The 24,256-nt window shown below is 38.3% G+C and overlaps 1 protein-coding gene across 3 annotated transcripts in view; it reads right to left on the bottom strand.

The window, feature by feature from the left end:
* Window positions 1-24,256, bottom strand: part of adgra1 (adhesion G protein-coupled receptor A1) — a 492,840-nt gene that overhangs the window by 334,356 nt on the left and 134,228 nt on the right. For all 3 annotated transcript variants that reach the window (XM_062976121.1, XM_062976119.1, XM_062976120.1), the window contains exons 3-5: window positions 17,631-17,702; window positions 7,342-7,413; window positions 197-268 (exon numbers count right to left, since the gene is read on the bottom strand). In XM_062976121.1, coding sequence (XP_062832191.1) covers window positions 197-268; window positions 7,342-7,413; window positions 17,631-17,702 — 216 coding nt within the window. The remainder of the gene's footprint in view (window positions 1-196; window positions 269-7,341; window positions 7,414-17,630; window positions 17,703-24,256) is intronic.

Here is a 24,256-nt window from a genome sequence, read left to right as displayed (position 1 = left end):
CACTTTCAGCCACTCAGTTGGACCATTTAGGAATTTGGAGTATTTTGCATTTCAGAATTCCAGATAAGGGATGCAATCAAATTATTGAGAGAAATGTGGGATATAAATAAATAAAATAGAAAATGGATGGATAGATGGATAGATATACACACCATACAATGTCAAGGCATGCTTTATATTGTCAAGACATACTTACAAGGCTTTGAGAGCTAACAGTTCAGAGAAAAGTCCATTCATGAGATTTGAAAAAATGTTTCCTGATAAATTCCTAAGGGCAACAAAAAGAATACAAGAAGAATATTTTTTTAAGGAAAACATTTCAAATTATGCAGTTTTTTCTCGTTGCCAAAAGCATTGAAATATGCAGATCTGGGTTTACTATAGTTATGTGCAATTAGAATGTTCTATTACATATATAGATATACATATAAAATGAAATATTTTTGAAGTCTTAGTCTGTTTTGGTCAGTTTTGCACTCACTATAATTTAATGCACAGTTTTGCACTAAATTATAGGACTTTTGACAAACTTAACATTAAATAGCCCATCATCTCGAAAATATGCATGGAATTTTGCATATGCATGGAATTTCTTTGCATCTTCTACAAGCAAACAAACCAAAATCAGATAGACACAAATGCCAGAAGAAAATAAGTTTTTGAGACTGCTAACCTTAAAATGTATTAACAAACTCATTCGATTCTTGAGTAAGTGGTTTGAGTCTGGCGACCTTTGCTTCCCAATAAAATTTCTTGACTCTTTAGTACTGTTTCTCATTTAATTTAGTAATAACTTAATTCTGAAATTCAGCTGATGCTGAAATTTTATATTTAGTAAATCAATTTAATATAAAATAATTAACTATCTTGCCTTTTTTCATTCAAGAATTTCTAACATAACTGATAAACACATTTTAACTACTTAATGGCTATTTCTGCCTTTGAGGTTGAAAAGTAAACACTGGGACAGGATGCTTCATGGCAAAATGAAAAACGCAGCTTACACTTTCTATGGCCCAACTGGAGACTAAACAGCATTGTTCCTCTTTTTATGACAGTGATCAATGACTGATTCAAACACTATTACAGCTGTATCAACAAAATTATATCGTACAAGGTTGGAAATTAACTTACTAATGGAAAATGACAAGAGTAAAGATTGCACAAAGATTTTTAGATTACCAGCTTATTTTTATTTTTATTTGATACACAACAAGATTAATATACAGCAAACAAGATCACTATGCTGGCTTTTGTATTGGATCACATGTCAAGCACTTGCCAAGTGTCTAGGACTATGTGATGTATCGGGGAATAATGTGTGCATATCCAAATAGGGTGGCCTTTTGCAGCTGACAAAGTCATTTTGTCAGTGCCAATTGTTTTCAAGTGCTGGCCAAGGTCTTTAGGCACTGCAGTGTGCCCATCCCCACTATGACCACTTTTACTGGCTTGTGCCAGAGTCTTTGCAGTTCGATCCTTAAATCCTCATATCGTGTAAGCTTTTTGTCAATTTTGCTGTCACCTGAGATTGCAACCTTGACGATCCATATTTTGTTGTTTTCCACGATCGTGTGGTCAGGAATATTGTGCCCCAAAACTCTGTCAGTCTGAATTTGGAAGTCCCAGAGTATTTTTATGTTTTCATTTTCTGTAACTTTTTCAGGCTTGTAATCCCACCAGTTTTTGTCACAGGCAGATAGCATTTGTGGCACAAGTTCCAATGAATAATCTGAACAACAGTATTATGCCTCTGCTTGTAATCCGTCTGTGCGATCTTCTTGCAGCAGCTGGGGATGTGATCCATCATTTTGTCTGCTTCCTTACAGAGACTACACTTGGAGTCTGTAACCAACTTTTCCATTCTGACTTTGATGGCATTTGTTCTAATTTCTTGGTCTTGGGCTGCAAGAATCAGGCCCCTGGTCGCCTTTTTCAAAGTTCCATTTGTGAGCCACATCCATGTTTTGTTCCTTTTCCATTTTGCTCTCAGTTTTTCCCCAGGAACTATCCATAGAGAGCCTTCTTTTGCCAGTTTTCTATTCTGCTCTGCATTGTATTTTTATGATATTCACTCTTTGTCTTTTGCACTTCGAGCAGTTTTCTACTATTGACTTCCTTCAGTGTTGATTCTTGACTGTCTTTCACATAATCTGCCAGTGCATGTTTCTCTTCTAATAACAATTATTATTATTATTATTATTATTATTATTATTATTATTATTATCCCCCACTTTATCTCCCCAAAAGAACTCAAAGCGTCTTAACAATGCCACAAAGATCATAATTGATGTATAATGGTTTTTATGTAATCCAGCTACCATTTTTAAAAGGGGCTAGAATTATTGACACAACGACGTTATATGACACAGCAAACAAGATAGATATGCTGGATTTCGTTTCACAAAACCACAAGTCGGACACTTCCCAAGTGTCTAGGACTGTGTGATGTATTTTCGGATGATGCGTGCAGATCCCAGCGGGGTGGCCTTTTGCAGTTGGCAGATCGTAATTTTGTCAATGTCTATTGTTTCCAAGTGCTGGCTGAGATCTTTTGGCACGGCACCCAGTGTGCCCATCGCCACCGGGACCACCTGCACTGGTTTCTGCCAGAGTCTTTGAAGTTCAATCTTGAGGTCCTGATAGCAGCTGAGTTTTTCCTGTTGTTTTTCGTCAATGCGACTGTCACCTGGGATGGCAACATCAATTATCCAAACCTTGTTCTTTTCCACAACTGTGATGTCTGGTGTGTTGTGTTCCAGAACTTTGTCAGTCTGGATTCGGAAGTCCCACAGTATCTTTGCGTGTTTATTTTCCATGACCTTTGCTGGTTTGTGATCCCACCAGTGCTGGCACGTGGTACTTGAGGCATAAGTTCCAATGGATCATTTGGGCCACACAGTTGTGCCTCTGTTTGTAGTCTGTCTGTGCAATTTTCTTACAGCAGCTGAGGATATGATCAATGGTTTCGTCAGCTTCCTTGCAAAGTCTGCATTTTGGGTCATCAGCTGATTTTTCGATCATGGCCTTAATTGCATTATTATTATTATTATTATTATTATTATTATTATTATTATTATTATGATGTTTATGTTTACATTTATGTTTATGTTAATTTATGCCCCACTTTTTCTCTCCACCAGGGGACTCAGAGTGACTTCCATAGATTTATCTGAGGGATATGCATAACCAAATGAAATACCTTTTCATGTATTCATGATTTTGTTCCTGTTGTGGGAGGAGTAAGACAGGTAACATCAATCCAATACCTTCTTTCATTCTCAGTTATGTAAGACATAGGCATGCAAGGCAGCACCTAACATGGGAGGTTCTGGAAGTTGCTATCCAAAAAGGTAGTATTTCCAACTCTGTTCATAGATTATCTGATTTTTGAAGTAGCACAGAGTTGAATGAATTTCTATTGAAAATCCCCCTACACTCTAAAAACCACTGCATAATTCATCCTTAGAATACGAAACATGGCTTCCAAAAATAATAATAATAAACTCATAAACAAGAATGTGTTGCCTTAAAATTTGTCATTTATGTTCATGTTTGTAACATGAGCAATTCACCAAATGTAAATACGGCCATGAGATAAATAAGTTAGTCATGAAATCTCAGGCCAGTATATTAGTCAGTAATGTTTCTTTTTGCTTTCAGCTAGTGTTGCCACATCTGTCATCTGATGTGAATCATTTCAGTGAAAATCCACAGTGGAAATAGTCATACATTATGTAAGTATTAAACTGGAATCAGAACACACACACAAGCGGTCACAAATAATGGTGTATCATGATTTTATATATCATAGGCTAGTTGTAAAAAATATGAGATATGAACAATAACTACTCCAATAAAAATTTAACAGGGTGAAATCAGAATTAAAACCATACCTGTAGGATAAAATGTACAATTGGTCCACACATGGCTTTGCATAGTTACTTATTCCCAACATCTATACATTGAGAACATATTGATTTTTAAGCATTTGGCCTTTGTTGACACTTAGACATCTCTACTTAATGTTTGGTTATCAGAATTTTGGGTCAATTAGTCATGTGTGTAAAGGGCAAGACTCAGGATGCAACCTCACTGCACCTTTTGATACTACTCTACCCTGGACAGTTCCCATAAGTACTTCTCCATCTGATTCTGAGTTACTGTGCCCCCTCCCACACAGCTGAATAAAATTCACATTGAACTGGATTATATGGCAGTGTGAACTCAGATAACCCAGTTCAAAACAGATATTGTGGGATTTCCTGCCTTGATATTCTGAGATGTAAGGCTGTGTGGAAGGGCCCTGAGAGATGGTTGAGAATGACTTTGATTTTGCTTTTCCTGCATGGCAGGGGTTGGACTAGATAGCTCATGTGGTCTCTTCCAACTCTATTATTCTATTATTATTTTATTCTATGATTGGGTCTGGAAAAACCCAAGATTTTTCCCCCAAGAAATAATGGCTTATTTTTCAGACATCCTCTCTTACAGAAATCCCCACTCTCTTTTTTTCAGTTCCCATCTCATTTACAAATCCACCTTCACTTTAGGTAGTAGGAACACACATTAGCCCTTCACCTGCTCTCTCCAGTGCTCTACGACATAATCAAAGGGCCTGCAGTTTTCCCTATAGACATCGCAATAAGCCTTCAAAAATATGTATCTTCCATGGTCCAGATTCTTTCCCTGGTGGGCTTTCTGCTTTGTGAAAATGATCTAAAGATTGTCACCTAGGATCACTAATTCCAATTTCATCATCAGGAGGAAAACACATCCATGGGGACTCCAGGTGGACAAGAAACACCACTTTCCCCCTTTCCTTTGCCACTACGCTTATTCTTTTATCTCTCTTTGCCTGTAGGTGTATAAATAACCTTTCAACTTAGAATAAACCAAGGTTTATGCCATAATAAATTTGTTAGTCCTTAAGGACTAACTTCTTTGATATTTCTGCACCAGTAGACTGACATGATGTCCCTCTGGAATAGTTTCCTTGGTCCTGGTTTCAAAGTGAGATCCTGGCTCTTGTTAATAAAAGTAGGTGCTCAGTGAGATGCCTTTATGCTCAAAGCTCATGCAAATTGTATTGTAAAGTTTTGCCACGTTCTCATCCAGACATCTGTATGATGATTTAATTTGCACTTTAACATTTTTAGTTAAAGAGCTTGTTGCATCATACTTTGCTAAGCTAGGAGAAACAAAACTAAAGAAATACAGTATGAATGCTGCATCTCTATAAAACAAACAACTAATCAGCCTGTAAATATATTTCTGAAATTTGTCTTAAAATTATCCATTAATAGGGGATGCCATTACTTCTACCACTACCACTAAAGCTATTATCAGGCACATATTTGGCGAACCACATAACACTGGTCTTACAATAACTTCTCTAACTTCCGGTTTGCTTTTGAGTCCAATACAAAGGGCTGATTTTGACCTATAAAGCCCTGTGCAGCTTGAGGGCAAGATATCGGAAAGTTTTCCTACTTGCATATAACCCTGCCCAAAGTCTAAGACATCAGTGGAAGTCCTGTTATGTTATTTCACTATTCCATGGGGCTAGACTGGTGTGTACATACAACAGAGCTTTCCTCTACTTGTAGGGTTCCATCCTTCCTGAGTTTCCATAGGCAGGGAAGACTCTTCGGTTTTGCATGGTTCACACAATTAGTGTTGTTCTCTCTGCTTATTGTTAAAACCGTTTATCTAATGTTAGAGACATTTTTAAAAAGGAGTTTTGAGTATTTTCAATTTGTTGTTATTTGTTTAATTTGCTTATGTTTTAAAGAGTTGTATTGCCTTGGGGGCCTTGGTATGTCAAGCAGTAATACATTAGATGCATTAAACAAAATGAATAAATAAATATATCCAAATCCTGGATCCAGTGAGTTATTTCCTCTGATTGAAATTATTTCATCAACATCACCTGAAGGACAATCCCTCTTAGCTCCTACAGCTCCCACTGCACCTCCCAAACCTGGTGTAGAGGGATAGTTGGAGCTGCTTTTTGGAAAGGCGCGAAGGGTGATTTGACCACCATTTTCAAAATATGTACAAAAGGCAACATTTCTCTTGCCTTTCATATGCAGTAGTTAGAGGACATTGTACAAACCAAAGGAGAATGATTTCAATATGTTAATTGCACTCCACTAAAAGCATACTTTCTGTTCAGCCCTCATTTTAATTAGCTTCACATCAGATTATTTTTATTGCATTTAGTAGTTTGAACAAAACGCAGCTGCTCTCTTCCAGGTGGAGGTCACAGAACAAGTTCAATGCCAGCAAAGGCATCCACAAATGGAAAAGGAAGGATGCAATTTTTGTCGGTTTTTTCATCTTGGAGTCAGAGGAATATGCAATCTGTAGTCCTTTCTCTTTTGCAATAATCAAGCTAGATAACCAAAAGAATTTTTTTAAAACACAAAACAAAACAAAACAAAGTGTGAGGGAAAGCATGGCAGAAAAAGATGGAAAATACTACCTAGGTTTTGTACTTTATCAGTAAACAAGCCCCAAACAGACTACCCGCAATAGAAAGGATCTAATGGCAATGGCAGTTCCCTCTCTCATCCTTCGAAAGGATTCCAAAGAAGACGGAAGATCCTATATTTCAAAGAAGTTATGTTGTGGTGACATAGTGAGGCTGCAAAAAGAAAATGAGACCCACGTGTACTTCTTTCTGGGAGTGGAACTATATCCATCAAATTCTAGTTCCAGTCTACTTACTGCACAGATTTGTCTCATTTAAAATTATCTTCCTATTACTTCCATCATAGAATCATAGAATAGTAGAATTGGAAGAGACCTCATGGGCCATCCAGTCCAACCCCCTGCCAAGAAGCAGGAAATCGCATTTAAAGCACCCCCAACATATGGCCATCCAGCCTCTGCTTAAAAGCCTCCAAAGAAGGAGCCTCCACCACAGTCCGGGGAAGAGAGTTCCACTGCCGAACAGCCCTCACAGTGAGGAAGTTCTTCCTAATGTTCAGGTGGAATCTGCTTTCCTGTAGTTTGAAGCCATTGTTCCGTGTCCTAGTCTGCAGGGCAGCAGAAAACAAGCTTGCTCCCTCCTCCCTGTGACTTCCCCTCACATATTTGTACATGGCTATCATGTCTCCTCTCAGTCTTCTCTTCTGCAGGCTAAACATGCCCAGTTCTTTAAGCCTCTCCTCATAGGGCTTGTTCTCCAGACCTTTGATCATTTTAGTTGCCCTCCTCTGGACGCTTTCCAGCTTGTCAACATCTCCCTTCAACTGTGGTGCCTAGAACAACCTAGTTATACTATTTGTGACACAGTATATGTTTTATTAATTGTTTTACAGATGTCATACTTACAATTTATGAAGATTTTTAAGGCCCACAAATATTTCAGGTGTTAAGCATCCAATTCTATTATTAGAAAGGTCCCTAAAAATGAAAAAGAAAAAATAACAGCATGAATTACAGAACAAGCTAAAATGTAAAATTGGGCATTTTACTCTTTAGCGCTGGAAAGCAACAACGCTAGCAATAACAATAAAATTGTGAAGAAAATGATATGCATTCATTCTATATATAATGGAATTACCAAGAAATAATGTTTATGGACAAATGTTTCAATAGTATGTTTTATCAGTTTTAAATTGTTTTTCCCCATGAATTAGCTATTTGCATAAAGATCTCAAAAACAAGCAAAAATAACTGGTTCTCCTCTCCCCAAAACATAATTTAATATTGTTAAGAACATTACAATATGTACTGTATTCTTTGATTGTAAGACACCATCAATTATAAGACACAACCTAATTTCAATACCTTCAGCAACAACAAAAATACACAGAATACACTTGCGATTATAACACGCACCATGGGTTTGTTTGTTTTTTTGGTGGGGTGTGTGTGTGTGTGCATTTTAGAATGAAAGAAATAAAGAAATTAACAAGCAAACAATAAATGGGTGGTGCTGGACGCAAAGCAGAGCATATGATCCAATTGTTCTAAGGAACTGATGGGAAGGGAGAATGAAATGTTGAACTAGGGTTACCAATAGCCAGTATCCATTGTTTTATCAGCTCCAATATTAGTACTATAGACCTAAATCCATTTGTAAATTCCAAATATTTGTAAATCCATTTGTAAGCCACATTTGATATCAACCTGGCAGAAAGGCAGGCTGTAAATCTAATAAATTCAGTATAAAAGGAAGACTTTTTGGAAAGAGAGGGTTGAAGTCCATCAGTGTGGGTGACTGTTTGAAGACACTTCAGGGATGATAAATGTGGATTAATGAATATGGCTGTTTTTCTTATTATCATTTTTCATGATAATTTTTCATCATCTTCACAGAGATCTCAAAAACAAGTGAATAAAGGTAACTGCTCGGGGAAAGTGACTTTTTGATGTTATAGCAGCAAATTTCATAACAGTATATTTTGGCTGAGCATTAGGATGAATTGCTGGTTGCATTTGAAATGTAAAATATTGCTGACGCTGATGAAGTTGAATTCTGTTTATTCCAATAATTTTAAAAAGTGTAACCAGTATAGCAAGGAATATCTGTCAGTGGGGTTCATTGTATAGACCCAGAAGACAACTATGTCATTATATGTTGGACTAGGTGTGCCCAGCCACACGTTGCTGTGGTATAGTCCTAAGAGGGTTTTCTTCGTGGCATTCAAGGTGGCCTAGAAAGGATTCCCCTAGGTATGAAGCAGTCAGGCTTTGAAGCTGAAAGGCTTCAAGTTGTCCAATAATGGAGTCCCCTAAGTATGAAGCAGCCAGGCTTTGAAGTTGCAAGGTATTCAATGGTACAGTAGAGTCTCACTTATCCAACATAAACGGGCCGGCAGAACGTTGGATAAGCAAATATGTTGGATAATAAGGAGGGATTAAGAAAAAGCCTATTAAACATCAAATTAGGTTATGATTTTACAAATTAAGCACCAAAACATCATGTTGTACAACAAATTTGACAGAAAAAGTAGTTCAATACGCAGTAATGTTATGTTGTAATTACTGTATTTATGAATTTAGCACCAAAATATCACAATGTTTTGAAAACATTGACTACAAAAATACGTTGGATAATCCAGAACGTTGGATAAGTGAGTGTTGGATAAATGAGACTCTACTGTATTAAAATTGGGTAACAATTGAATCCTCTAGGTATGAAGCAGCCAGGCTTTAAAGCTGCAAGGCTATTAAATGGTATTCAAGTTGACCAACAATGGAGTCCCCTAGGTATAAATCAGCCAGAGTTTGAAGCTGCAAGGGTATGCAATTGTATTCAAATTGGGTAACAATGGAATCCCCTAGGGTTTTTTTCGTGTCAGGAGCAACCAGAGTTGCTTCTGGAGTGAAAGAATTGGCCGTCTGCAAGGACGTTGGCCAGGGGACGCCCGGATGTTTTGATGTTTTTACCATCCTTGTGGGAGGCTTCTCTTGTGTCCCCGCATGGAGCTGGAGCTGATAGAGGGAGCTCATCCACACTCTCCCCAGGTGGGATTCGAACCTGGCAGCTTTCAGGTCAGCAACCCAACCTTCAAGTCACTTAGTCCACTACGCCATCTGGGGGCTCCAGTTAGGGTTGAAGTATGAAGGTATGAAGTAGCCAGACTTTGAAGCTGCAAGGCTATTCAGTGGTATTCAAGTTGCCCATAAAATCCCATATTATCTGGTTTGAACTCGATTATATGGCAGTGTGGACTCAGATAATCCAGTTCAAAGCAGATATTGTGGATTATCTGCCTTTATTGTAAGTGAGCACCTGATCAAAGCCATAATAATAAGAAGAAGAAGGCCTGATCCTTGCAGCGCAGGAGCAAGCCATCAGGACAAATGCAATTAAGGCAAAGATCGAAAAATCAGCTGATGACCCAAAAATGCAGACTGTGCAAGGAAACTGACGAAACCATTGATCATATCCTCAGCTGCTGTAAGAAAATCGCACAGACAGACTACAAACAGAGGCACAACTATGTGGCCCAAATGATTCATTGGAACCTATGCCTAAAGTACCATCTCCCAGCAGTAAAGAACTGGTGGGATCACAAACCTGTACAAAAGTATTGGAAAATGAGCACACAAAGATACTGTGGAACTTCCGAATCCAGACTGACAAAGTTCTGGAACACAACACACCAGACATCACAGTTGCGGAAAAGAAAAAGGTTTGGCTCATTGATGTTGCCATCCCAGGTGACAGTTGCACTGACGAAAAACAACAGGAAAAACTCAGCCACTATCAGGACCTCAAGATTGAACTGCAAAGACTCTGGCAGAAACCAGTGCAGGTGGTCCCGGTGGTGATCGGCACATTGGGTGCCGTACCAAAAGATCTCAGCCGACATTTGGAAACAACAGACATTGACAAAATCATGATCTGCCAACTGCAAAAGGTCACCCTACTGGGATCTGCGCACATCATCCGAAAATACATCACACAGTCCTAGACACTTGGGAAGTGTTTGACTTGTGATTTTGTGATACAAAATCCAGCATATCTATCTTGTTTTCTGTGTCATACAATAACAACAACAACAACAACAACACTCTGTGAGTGACCACCTGGCCAAAGCCATAAGCGTTGCTGTGGCGTAGTCTGCTGGTTTTGAAAAGAATGTAGTAAGTATATTAGTTGGGCAGCAGTGGCCTTTCCCCAGATGGAGGAGGAGGAGGAATGAGTGCAGCGGTGGGGGGATGATCTGCGAGAGGGGACAGCAAGAGAGGACGATCAGGAAGGTTCAGTAGAAGATTGCCTTGTGAGAGGAAGAAAAAAAGGAATGAGTGCGGTGGTGGGGAAAGATCTCCTACCTAGATTTCCCTAGGTAGGAAGGAGCCAGGCAAGTGTGGTTTATACACCTGTGTGGGAGAAAGAGCTGTTGTGTGTTGGAGGCAAGAATGAATGCGGCAATTAGTCACTTTGATTAGCATGTAATGGCATTGTAGGTTCAAACCCTGGCTGATTCCTGCCTGGGGGAATCTTTTGTTGGGAGTTGTTAGCTGCCCTTGATTGTTTCCTGTCTTGTAGCTTCAAACCCTGGCTGATTCCTGCCTGGGGAAATCCTTTGTTGGGAGATGTTAGCTGCCCTTGATTGTTTCCTTTCTTGTAGCTTCAAACCCTGGCTGATTCCTGCCTGGGGGAACCCTTTGTTGGGAGGTGTTAGCTGCCCCTGATTGTTTCCTTTCTGGAATTCCCCAGAATTGTTGTTCTTTATTTACTGACCTGGTGTTAGCGTTTTTTAATGCTTGCACTAGCAAAATATTTTTTATTTTGGGGGATTTTTCTGACCTTGTCTCTGTTTTCTTTCTTCTTTTCTTTGATGGTCACTCCTTGGAAAGTGATAAGTATTGTGGCCAAATTTGGTGTGATTTGGCCCAGTGGTTTTGTTGTTAATTTGGTCCTAATTATGCACATTACGTTTATATATATACTAGCTTGGGGACCCAGTGGTGCCCGGGTATTTTGAGAAACTTATGTGACAAGTTTGGTCAGGATCTGAAGTTGGCTGGGTTCAGCGCTGTCTGTATAAGGGTGAACTACAACTCCGAGAGGAAGAAGTGAGTGAAGCTACTTGGTCCAGCCTCCCCCAATCTGGCCCTAACAGAAAGGGGTTCATGGGGGTTCTGTGTGGCAAGTTTGGTGTAGTTCCGTGACTGGTGGGCTTCGCAGTGGCCTGTGGGAGTTGTAGCGATTGAAAGTACTACAAATCCCATCACTCATGGTCCATGGTCCCGCAAACTGCACCAGGGTGTAAAGTGCATCATGGGGATGAAGTGTGCCAAGTTTGGTCCAGATCCGTCATTCCTGTTGGCCTCAGTGGCCTGGGATAGTGGCGGCCAATCAGAAAGCTGGCACATACACCGCCCGACCAATCAAAACGCTGGCACATACAAACACTGACTATTATTATTATTATTATTATTATTATTATTATTATTATTATTATTATTATTATTATTATTATTATTTTATACACACACACACACACACACACACACACACACATATATATATATATATATATATATGTGTGTGTGTGTGTGTGTGTGTGTGTGTGTGTGTATGTATGTATTGTTCAATGAGGCCATGAAACCATCAAAATTGAGAAGAAATTTTGATACTAAACATAAAGAAGATGCCGCAAATAACATTTTAATAACTTAATAAAACTTTTTTTTCTCATAACTAAGGAACAGGAGCTTTAGGAAAAAGTAAGAAAAAGGTAAAAATAACTGCAACTGGTTGTAACAATGAAAAGGCAGTGAGGGCCTCATTTGAACTTTCTCAACTAATAACACAACCCAGAGAATCACAGAGAGTAGCTGAAGAACTTGTTTTATCTGCTGCAAAAATCATGGTTTCTGTATTGACAAGGGAGTTGCTAAGGACCTTTCCGTAATACCTTTGTCAAAAGGCACAGTTTAAAAAATGAATCAACAGTATCTCAGCAAATATAAGGAATCATTGCTACATACATAGGGAAACTCTGGTTGCCAAAACTAAATCAAATCTTAAACGAATCACTCGAAATTATCAATGTGAGGAAAATCATGTCACTTAATTCAGGCCTTGGTGGGCTTTGCAAAGATATGGATATGCATATAGTTTGAAGTTTCTTAGCTATCATCAGCTAAAATTTTGTCCTGTTCGTGTAAATTGAGAAATGAGATAAGATTATTCCCCAATCAATTTAATTTCAGCAACTCTCTGAAAGATTTTTCCTGGTTAGTAAAATTAGCATATCTATCAAATATCTTCACCCTTTTAAGTATGTCCAACTTAAATCTTTGAAGGAAAACATTTATAGTTTCGAAGCAATGATGAAAAAGTTAGATTTGTATGAGGTAGCATCATTTCCTATCAAAGCAAAGAGATATTTCCAAACTTTACAGGTTTCTTGGTTCCATCTATGAAGACTTGTCAGAAGAGAACACGTTATTATTATTACGTTTATTTAAAACCCACTTTTTCTCTCCACAAAAGAGACTCAAAGCGGCACATCACTTTTACAATGACATTTTAAATGGTTGAAGCACACTTTCCGTTAAATATTTGCCTGCTCTTTATGCAAGCAAAATCAGAATAAGAGATCTATTTTCAGTTGATGTGAATGAACTAGAGGGGTTCACAGTGGCAGGGGAAGACAAGCTCATATAAATATCCATGGATAGTGCTCTGAAACTCAAGTTCAAGGAACAGTCCCTTCCATATTTCTCAGCACAATTACAAGCAGATTTTCCAGAACTATTGAAGAGGACTATGAAAGTATATTAGAGCCTTCTGATAACAGCATAGTTATGAGAACATAACTAGTTATGTGCTGGGCAACCATCGAGAGGGAGCTCTGGCATGGGCTGGTCCAGGAGGTCACAAAGAATCAGAAACGACTGAACAAATAAACAACAAAGACTCAGAATACAAATTTCAGCTATTAAGCCCAATATCATTAATTTGTTAATTAAAATTAGCAAGTAATATTAGTGTTCAGGCATTATTGTTGCTATAGCTATTATTATTATTATTATTATTATTATTATTATTATTATTATTATTATTATTTTGTATGGAATCATTCCAATAAATATTATAATAGGAGTATATGCATAATATTTTATTGGAATGATTCCATTCAAATGTTGAGTTAAGTCTTGGTGGTCTGTTGAACAATAATATTTAAAGGGCATACCTGGTAAAGAGAAACTTCAGAATCACTTTTTTCACTCTTAATTTCTAATCAACATGTCTACTAGAAAAGTTCTCCCGGTAGACAGAAAGAATATTTTTATTTCTCACCTTTCCCCCTGATCAAGACTTGAAAGTGGCTTAGGACAAACTAAAAAATATTTTTAAAAAACCCCACAAGCTATAAAAGTTAAAATGAGTCTAAAAACCATCAAAATATTAAAACAAGATTAAAACATGTACACAGTGATGAGAGGATTGGACATGTGAATAAAGAGCTGCTGGTGATCCATGACGAACTGGGCAGGAACACTAACACGGGAAAACGGGAAATATCTGGGACAGGATTTCCTAGGAGCAGCAATGCGGCACACATGGTTTGCATGCAAAAATCATCTACATCATTGATATCTTTGGATAAGACTTGAAAATGTCATCTGAAATACTATACGGCTTTTCTCAGCCAGATGTCAGCAAGGGCAGACAGTGGAGTGCCTGGGAGAACTCCAAGTAAACACTGGACTCCAACAGGGTCTGGATCTCAACTGAAGCCTTATATTGGCCAACACAATTCCTCCCTGGCAGATCTACCCTTCCTAGAAACTGAAGTCTCAAAGCAGGGAGGAAATCATACTGCTGCCCCCATCTCCAAGAATCTGGAAGAATGCAATACTCATAAAATCTTCAGGTTATGTCCCCAAATGCCATTTATGGGAGTGCAAGGACAATTCTGCTGTGCTTAGGGGCTTAGGACAGGCCTTTTTTAACAAAGATGTCAATATCTAGGTCACTTTCCATTAGAACAAAGGCTTGCCATGGGACAACTCTGGATATCCAAGTACATGGAAGAATTGTCCCCATACTAGAAAATATGCCACTCCACGTACAATCATCTTATCAAATAGATGTAATGGTAAGTTCTTGTTTCCTCGCCCAATATGTTGTGTTAAACAGTTTTCCTAATGAGAGATATGCAAAAAGAAGCAGCAGTTTGTAGCAGCTTGCTTTGACATGCCTCCCAACTGCTTCTTATTATTTCAGATCAAATCCACCTCATGTCACACAAATCTGGTGTTCATTTTTTAGCTGTAAATATTTATACCAGAAATGTTGACTCATGAAATTGCTCTTGTAAAACAGCCAGGCGTGGAGCCCAAATTCTGTTTTATTTTTCCTTGTAGACATCGTTTTGTGTTCATCTATGAGATCTCTTGACTTTGCCATTGCAGATCCTGAATTACTTCAGTATAGGCAGTAAGCAGTCAGGGTTCCAAATGAGATTGTTAATTTTATGTAGATTTGGCAGCCTGTAGTTTTTCCTAAGTGAGTCACAAAGCCTCATGCCACTTGCAGACGTCTGTATTACATTAAGCTCAGCTGCTTTCTATATCCTCCATGGGAAAGATATGAAAGAATAAGAAAACATGCTAAGTACAATATAGTAGGCTTCAAGTGCCAAATACAATTTTTTAAGAAAGAGGAGAGATATTCATTGGTCATGTAATATAATCATCTATTTCCTAATCATATTCTGTCAGGGAATGGGAATAATCTTTTCTTTTCAGGAAAAATGCAATGATGTAGAAATAAACTTGGGACGGTATAACCATAGTCTCATTCACTTCTCCACAGAGAGTTGCTGAGAGTAATGAATGGGTCTGACATTAGCAAGGAACCAGAAAGAGCTCTTTGGAAAACCCAACACAGAGAGGGTTTTTAATTTTAAAAAAGAAGAAGAAATTTTATGTCTAGTGCAGCGTACACTCCTCATTCCTTTTTAGACCCCTTGTAACCTTTCCATTTCCCCATTCAAAGGTTTGTGGTTGAGTACTATAGCAGCATTGCTTTTTACAGATTCCTTATTCTCCCCACAAGAGGTCAGGATTGTGTTACTCGAATTTATCATCTCCGAAGTAGTAACACTCACTTGTCATCATAGCACTTTCATGTGTTCACACATTTTGTTTTCACTGACTTAAAATGCATTCAGATTCACAGGGCAGAGTCTGAAATTTAGAATTTCACAAGGCAGATCTGTTACCAAATGCGTGTAGATCTTGCTAAAATCTCCCTGTTCAGTCTTTCAATGCACAATTTTTGTAACAAGTAAAATGAATGCATTTTTGTCAAACCAGTGATACTCTGACAAGCCAAAGCACATGTTTTATATTATACATAATAATTTGTAACATAATTTGTAACATAATAAAAAGTGATATGTTAAGTTAAAGAAACGAATGCAGTATACTGTACTCAAATATCCTGATGGATTTGTGATCTGTATCAAACTAAATGAAATACACACCAAACACCAAAATACATTGTGTTGTTAAAGGCTTTCTTGGTCGGAATCACTGGGTTGCTGTGAGTTTTCCGGGCTGTAAGGCCATGTTCCAGAAGCATTCTCTCCTGACATTTCACTTGGCCCACTTGCCTAGTTTGCAACAGACCTCACAAGCTCTGAGGATGCTTGCCACAGATGTGGGTAAAATGCTTCAGGAACATGGCCATGCAACCCAGAAAACTCACAGCAACCTTCCAAAATACATTGCTACATGAACTTATTAAATACAGTAGGGTCTCACTTATCCAACATTTGCTTATCCAACGTTCTGGATTATCCAATGCATTTTTGTAGTCAATGTTTTCAATATATTGTGATATTTTGGTGCTAAATTCGTAAATACAGTAATTACTATGTAGCATTACTGCATATTGAACTACTTTTTCTGTCAAATTTGTTGTGTAACATGATGTTTTGGTGCTTAATTTGTAAAATTACAACCTAATTTGATGTTTAATAGGCTTCTCCTTAATCTCTCCTTATTATCCAACATATTCGCTTATCCAACGTTCTGCCGGCCCATTTATGTTGGATAAGTGAGACTCTACTGTAAATGTAAGCAGGACTTTTGCCCAGGATTTTACTTATTTGTGTACTCTGGTTTCTCTTCAGATCGTATATAAATCTTATTTGTGTAAAGAAATAGTTGAATCTGTCATTTCTAGCAAAGCTCTTTAGACCTAAAAGGTAAGTCTTAATAAAAAAGTATAAAAATGAACATTTGTGGGACTTGTTTCCGAAAGGTATTAAATCAATCTGAACAAATTCTACAAGAATTGAAAAATGTGCTGAGGATATGCATTCTTTTGCTATAAAATGCAGTTTTCCAGGCCCTGCACCGAAGTTATTTGATACATTTGATCTGTACATAATAACATGCGATGGTGCAGTGTGTTAAAGGGGGGTAGCTGCTGAACTTGCGGATTGAAAAGGGAGCAGAGTGAGCACACGTTGTTAGCCCCAGCTTCTAACCTAGCAGTTTGAAAACAGGCAAATGTGAGTAGATCAATAGGTACTGCTCCAGCAGGAAGGTAACGGCACTCCATGCAGTCATGCCAACCACATGACCTTGGAGGTGTCTATTGACAATGCCAGCTCTTCAGCTTAGAAATGGAGACGAGAACCAATCCCCAGAGTCGGACACAACTAGACTTAAAGTCAGGGGAAAACCTTAACCTTTATCATTATAATATTCTTCTCATAGCCAACAATATGCTGCCACCTATAACTCGTTTGGGCGGGGGGGGGGGGAGATTTGGTCACTTTTGGAAACAAACTCTACATTTGCTTTCAGTTTTAGCGTATTGCTATGCATATATTCTCAGCTTCAAAATATTTACTCCAATACTGAAGGAAAGTGTCTTTGGAACTTAAAGTCTAATTGTAATTACTCATAAAGCTAAGGATAAGAAAAAGGGTAATCTTGTGCTTAGTCATACAAATAAATCATAAATGATGCATAGTTTTAACAAAATTTCAAAAAGGACAAAACTGTGGAATGTAATTCATGTGCTCTATATGTTATAATTGCTTGGTGACATATTCCAAGTTCCCCAAGGACAGAAATGTCAATATGAGTACCATTTCCAAAGTAGTTCAGATGGAATTAATACTTACAGACGCTTCAGTTCTGAAAGTCCAAAGAAGGCCCCAGGCTCAATAGTACTAATCAAGTTATTCTTCAGATCTCTGGAGATACACAATAGAAAGAGCATTAATTATCAGTTTACATACAATTGTAGACTCACATACATGCAGAAAAAAGGAGACAAGGATTTGAAAATGCTATATAGCATATAAAGCATTTAAAGAATCTAAAGCATTTAAAGCATATAAAGTATATATATATTCTTTATCTCCAACAGAAAATGTGAACAAATATTGAAGGGAAGAAGGGAAAAATAAATTGCAAGTTTGCAGTTCCATAACCCACTTAAGTTAGAAATCCCAATTAAAGCTGGCAGCTTTCCTAGCCTTAGGGGAAATGCATTATTAAAATATTATATAAAAGTGAATGAAATAATAAGGATAGAAATGCATACAGTATATTGATTTGGTTACTGATCATGCAGTACAACATATGACACATATGTATTCGCTCTGAGACTTACAACATCAACACTCTAATCTCCATCCCATTGGTTTCATCACTGCCAGCTCTTCAAAAACATACTCAATTCACTTTGAGATGGGGAATCTAGTTATTGTGGCGGTGATGGTGATTGTGTGTCAATAAGTCATTCACTCCTAGGGTGAATATATCATGGAGTTCTCTTGGAAGATTTGTTCAGAATTAGTCTGTTGTTGTCTTTGCGTTCCTCTGATGCTGTGAGAATGTAATCTGCCCAAGTCACTTAATGGTCTTGTATGACCAAGCATAGATTTGACTCCTGGTCTCTAGAGTCATAGTCCAATTTCAAGCCATTATATTATATTGCCTGGTAGATTATTATAAGAGGTGATTCAATGACTTTATACTTTCTCTGGTTAACATACAGACATATGCATGTTCAAACACAAGAAAGTTTGAAACTAAAACAGCTACATTCCTGTACTTATCAGAATAGCTTTGAGCTGGCAGATTATTGGTCATCTAGCTATTGCTTTCATAAATCACCAATAAAATACAAAATTCACTGAAAATGAATGGAGCTTGCTAGTCAAATACAAAGTGCTATCAACAGTTAGTATCTGAAAAGAATTAATATTGAACTAAGCCCCCTGTGTGTGTTATTGTTACAGATCTGCTCTTTTCAGTATTGAAATTTTAAAAATGACTTTCACCTTTTGTCAATTGCAGTAAATTCTTTTTCAACAGTAGTAACAGCGTGATACCTCCTGAAATCTAGAACCTCATCACACTAGAACATTTATCAACTTTAAATCAGGTTCCTGAAAAATCAGGTTCCTGGGGTTTGTAGTTTAGGTAGAGGCCTTTAAACTGCTAAGACAGAGAGGTCCTGGGCCTCACTAAACTAAAAAAACCTCCAGAATTCTTCAGGAGGCAGCAACCAGATTTAAAGTGGATAGATACTGTAGTGTGATGAAGTTGTTAGTGATTAGTTTAGCATGCCATTACATAAGCCCCAAACATAGACATGATGCTGTATCATTAAAGATAAGACAATACTTGTGGCACTAATAGAACAAGGCATCTCATTTGTATTAACAAGGATGCAATACTGTTCCCCACTTCACAAACCAGAATCTTATCAGGGTGCCAATCACGCAGCAGCCCTGATTGTACTCCTCATTATCCCCCAACAAAAGTTAAGTTGCTAGAACTGGTGGTAGTTAAAATCCAACATCTGGAGAACTGCATGATTCCTATGGGCTTATTCTCATTTCACTCTGCTTTGTAGAAATCTATAGCTGAAATCTCTGCAAAGCACAATGCTTAATCGTGCCTGGGAGTGCACAGCAGATGTGAAGAGACATGAACCATCACACTTCAGCCAATAGACAAGAGCCACATGATTGTTGCCTTTGTGTGTCTGATTGGCTGTAACATCCTATGAGGCATCTATTGCTTGTTTACAAACTCTTGTTTCCATGCAGGAGAGTACTTATAGTATAAATACTAGTGTGTGCACTACTTATCCACTGCAATCCGAATTTTCAGACCAAAATGTTATTGTTAGTTTCAATTAGAGTACATTCAGTGAATCAATGAAATTTGCATCAGTATAAAATCAATTTAATGCACTTATTCTACATTGAAATCTGGAAGAGGGCAAAAACAGCCCCTGGAAGTTATCCACTCCTGTTTTCCATGGGATAGTTATCCATGGGAGTCACATTTCTCTATGCTCTGTACATATTTATCGTGTAAATAATATAACATTTGCCTGTAAATAAACGCAAACATTTTTCCTTATGCCTACTATGCAGGAATGTGACAGGCAAAAAACCCACATTTCAACACTAGGATTGCAATTTAACCTCCCATCCAGTAGGATTAGTTCAAGCAGTGGACAATCTTTTGAATACAGACCTAGAGAGTTCAGGTTTGTAACCCACGGCCACCTGACATGAGTGAAAAACTTGCCAGTCAATTCAAAGACAATGTTGTCATCATTCGCTCACACCTTGACACCACACTTTGTACAGAGTCTAGGGAGGTATTCAGTGCACTGTTTAGTCAGTGTTCATGAGTTCAGTTTCCATGCCTGAGGACTGATTATGTGGACATGACACTTGAAGCAGTTCACTTTACCATATGTGAGGCTGACTCTTGCTCATCTTGGCCAATAAAATCAAGCAAAGTTGGGATGGTAATGCCTCTGTATGTTGAGACAATTGCTGCCTTGAAGAAGAGAGTGGTGTGCCTTCTCCCAAAAAAGATATCTCTGGACCCAGAGATATATGAGAACTACTGTCTGATTATAAACATACCTTTTTGAACAAGTACGTGAAGTCTGGGCAACTTCAGTCATTCTTCATCACATGCAAAAAAGTCAGTGTGTCTACACATTTAAGAAACTGCTACCAATGGAGCCCATTACATGACACAAGCTCGTACCATGGGTTCCAGTACATCGCCATTTCTAAAGTGCATTTTTCCCCTACGCTTCCTAAGTCAATTGTCAATTGACTTATTTTCAATTCCCCATCTAAAGACATGTAAAAATGCCCAATTTAACATATGATGGGAATTCCCCCTTGCCCGCTTTTAATGTAATGACATAATTGTAGAGGGAGATGGGGAGATTGGCAGTACCGACTCCTTGCTTCCGCCATTACCATTTTGGGACCAAGGGGGAAGGAACGGTAATTTATACCTCTTTTTAAACTTAAGATAAATAGGCTTACCTTTTGAATTGAGAACTAGCTGTACTTATAAAGAGATATTGCAATATCCAAAGAAAACAGGGGAGGAGACAGTGGGAGGATAAATATGTCTCCTTTGTAATGAGAAGGTAAGCGGATAATTAGAAAAGAAAGTGAGAAGAGGGAAACCATGTGATGAAGTTAGGAAAATCATCCGTTTAATTTCAAAATGGGATATTGTGGAGCTTAAGGGAAAAACAACGATTCCAAATGCTTTACTTATCCTGTGGGATGAAGTTCTTAAGAAGAAACAGAGCTAGATCCATAGGCCATCGTACAACACTGAATGGCATTAATTGTTCTAAATAACAACCTATTCCAGAGGAAACACAAGGAGAATATGACAAATCCCTCTTGATCTCTCAGCAGCTTTTGATACTATTGATCATGGTAACTTACAGTACTACTGTGTGGGATGAGAAGTAGGAAGCACTATTCTGCAGTCGTTCCACTCCTACGGTCAAGTTGCCTATTGGCAACTTGGAGGATGTGAGGGCAATCTGGCTGCGACATCTGTCACCCCATTGATCGCCAGGGTTGATTCGGCTGATCTGGCTAGGCGGGTGTCCCCTTCCTCCCTCACCGCTCCATGTGCGTCCCTCCCGAAGCTGCGCGCTCGGTGGCAGAGGACGACATCCCAGGTATAGAAGGAGTGTACCGAGGTCTCCAGTCTTCGGTCCCGGGTATATGATAGCTGCGCTCCCCTGCTAGAACCTCCAAACAAGCTTATGGTGGAAGGGTTTTCTTAGGCAAGAAATACTCAGAAGAAGGTCTGCAAATTCCTTCCTCCAAAATATAGTCTACACTTCCTAGTATTCACAGGAAAAAATGGGTAAGTCTGTCTTTTATGGGATTGCACTCTACCTGAAAGAGCAAGTTCATGAGATCTATCCCTGCCATCAAATGGACCCTGGAGAGACTAGTGTAATAAACTCTGCATGGGACTCCCCTTGAAGCAAACCCAGAGGCATTTTGCAGCTAGTGCAAAATGCAACAGGTTGACGGCTGACTGGAGTGCCATACAGATAGTGTATCATGCCAGTCTTAGAATTGCACTGGCTGCCAATACGTTTCTGGTCTGAATCAAAAGTGATGGTGGGACCACAATCTTTGAGCAAATGGCTCTCCCCATATATGCCTGCTTGAAGATTAAGCTCTGCAGGGGTGGGGGTCTTCTTCCGTTTCCTATCAGGGAGATCAATACACTGTGTTGGGACATGAGAGAAGGTCATCTCAGCCATGACACCCTGATTGTGGAATATTCTCCCCTCCGAAGGCCTGACTGCTGCAAACATTCATATTTAGGTGCCAGGTTAAAACTTGCCTGTTCATCAAAGCCTTTGGGTCCCATTACCTTATTCCAAATGTCATGTACACAATTTAAGTCGAGTTTCCACTGTATTGCAAAACTGTATCGTTCTCAATGCATATTTGAACATTTTCTCAGCCAGTTCTTTGTGTCCTGATCAGCATCAGTTAGACTTATGTCAAATGGTTTTGTTTTTTTCTTAAAATAATTCCACTGGCTGCCAATACATTTCTGATCTGAATTCAAAGTGCTTGTGATGACATTTAAACCTCTATATGACTTGGGACCTCAATCCAATGCTTGATTCTCTTACCTTGAATGAGGGAGATGGAAAACAGGGGAGAAATTCCTTCATTCCCACCACTAAGTCAAGCTTTTTGCCATTATGAACCCAAATGAAAAAAGGCACTGGATGTTTGCCTAGGCAACATGGTGCTTTTCCCTGTCTCCCACATTATCATACTCAAGGAACAGCAAGGAAATGCAAAGGCACAGAACAATGTCAAGACAAGGATAACAACTTTTTTGGTGGTTGCAAGTTTGACCTTGCAACTTGCAATCTAATTATAAGACGATAATTATCAGAAAATAAAGGATATGATTGTTTATTCTTTCAATAAAAGAACATTTATTTCAAAATGCACCATTATCTTTCTAAAACATGAATAATGAATGTGCTTTAAAAGAGCTTTCAGACACATGGCACTACTAAAAGAAACTCTGACTATGCCACTTAGCATAAAATCGGAAGATCTACTAACAAAACATCTCTTTTCCATTATGTTCATTTGCAGTCCGGTTTGTCTCTACTCTTGCCCCAAGTTTACCTCGAGTAACCTCCTACAATAAAACAGGAAAGAACTCATGGCACATTATATATGCAACATTTCAGTAACTTTTGCATCTGAAACAGCTTCCTTTCTTTTCCATCTACTCTGATGAATTTTAAAAAAGGAAGACTTGCAGTATAATGTGGAGCTTTTGAAAGACTGCTGGCTTGCTTAACTATGGCACTAGAGAAAGGAAAAAGTGATCCTTATGCCATGCAGAGCTTTTAAAAGTTACTTTTTGGATTATACATTCTGTAGTTTCAGGTCACTCTTTGAGTTGTACAGCTGGTCCTCCATATTTGAGAGTTTGACTTGTGGATTTGATTATTCACAGATTTGATTTAAATGTTCTCTCTAGGAATCTCTAGGCCTTCCAGTGAAACCTCCTCCTGGAGCTGAGAGAGTTATGAGGAAGAACCAAGAGAGAGCACGTCTAGGAATTTCTAGGTTCTCCAATGGTATTCTAGGGTCAGTTTCCAACAGAAGGTGACCGTAGAGTTGTGTTGAAGGACCTACAAAATCCTAGAAAGGTGATCTCTTGGGTTTAAAAAATAGTATTTTTATTCATATTTTTATACTTTCCTGGGGGTTATTTGACCCTAAAGACAGCAAATGTGCAGGGCTAGCTGTAGTCCAAAACAGTAATTTTTCAAGCTAATTTGCCATCGCAAATCTATTACCTTGCTGCTTATACATCAAAGCAGGACTGGATCTTTAGCACAATAAAAGTGTAAGTATAGGTAAAAGAATCCCATTTAACGATGCTAAAAAATAGGTCTAACAAATACAAAATATATGCTAGCAGCATTATCAGCGCTTTTCATTCTCCTTTTTCTTTTTTTGGTATCACATTTCAGTTAGGCTTGAAATCTTCAACACAAAAGCCTTGGAAAAGGTTTCCTGATGATGTCATCTATAGTCATACTATGAAATGTTTAGGCAATAGGCACTTTTAAAATTTGAATGACATGTACAGTGTTCCCTCACTACTTCATAATTGGTTGGAAAAGACTTAAAGTAGTGTATAACTACTAAAATAATGTATAAATATATAGCGTCCCTACTTCGCAGATTTTCACTTACTGCGTGTGGTCCTGGAACCTAACCCCCGCGATAAGTGAGGAAACACTGTACTGCATCTGGGTTAGAGGTTGCACTTTACTAGATATAAGCAACAGCATTCCTAGTTTTAAAATAATATGGCCAAGTTATTATTATGCATTATCTCAGGATTTCATTTTTAAAAATCATAACTGGACTTATGCTCAGCACAC

Source organism: Anolis carolinensis, chromosome 3 (genome assembly GCF_035594765.1).
Source record: "Anolis carolinensis isolate JA03-04 chromosome 3, rAnoCar3.1.pri, whole genome shotgun sequence".
In the NCBI taxonomy this organism is placed as follows: domain Eukaryota; kingdom Metazoa; phylum Chordata; class Lepidosauria; order Squamata; family Dactyloidae; genus Anolis; species Anolis carolinensis.
The sequence above is the reverse complement of the archived record's forward strand: the minus strand, read 5'-3'. Positions and strand labels throughout refer to the sequence as shown.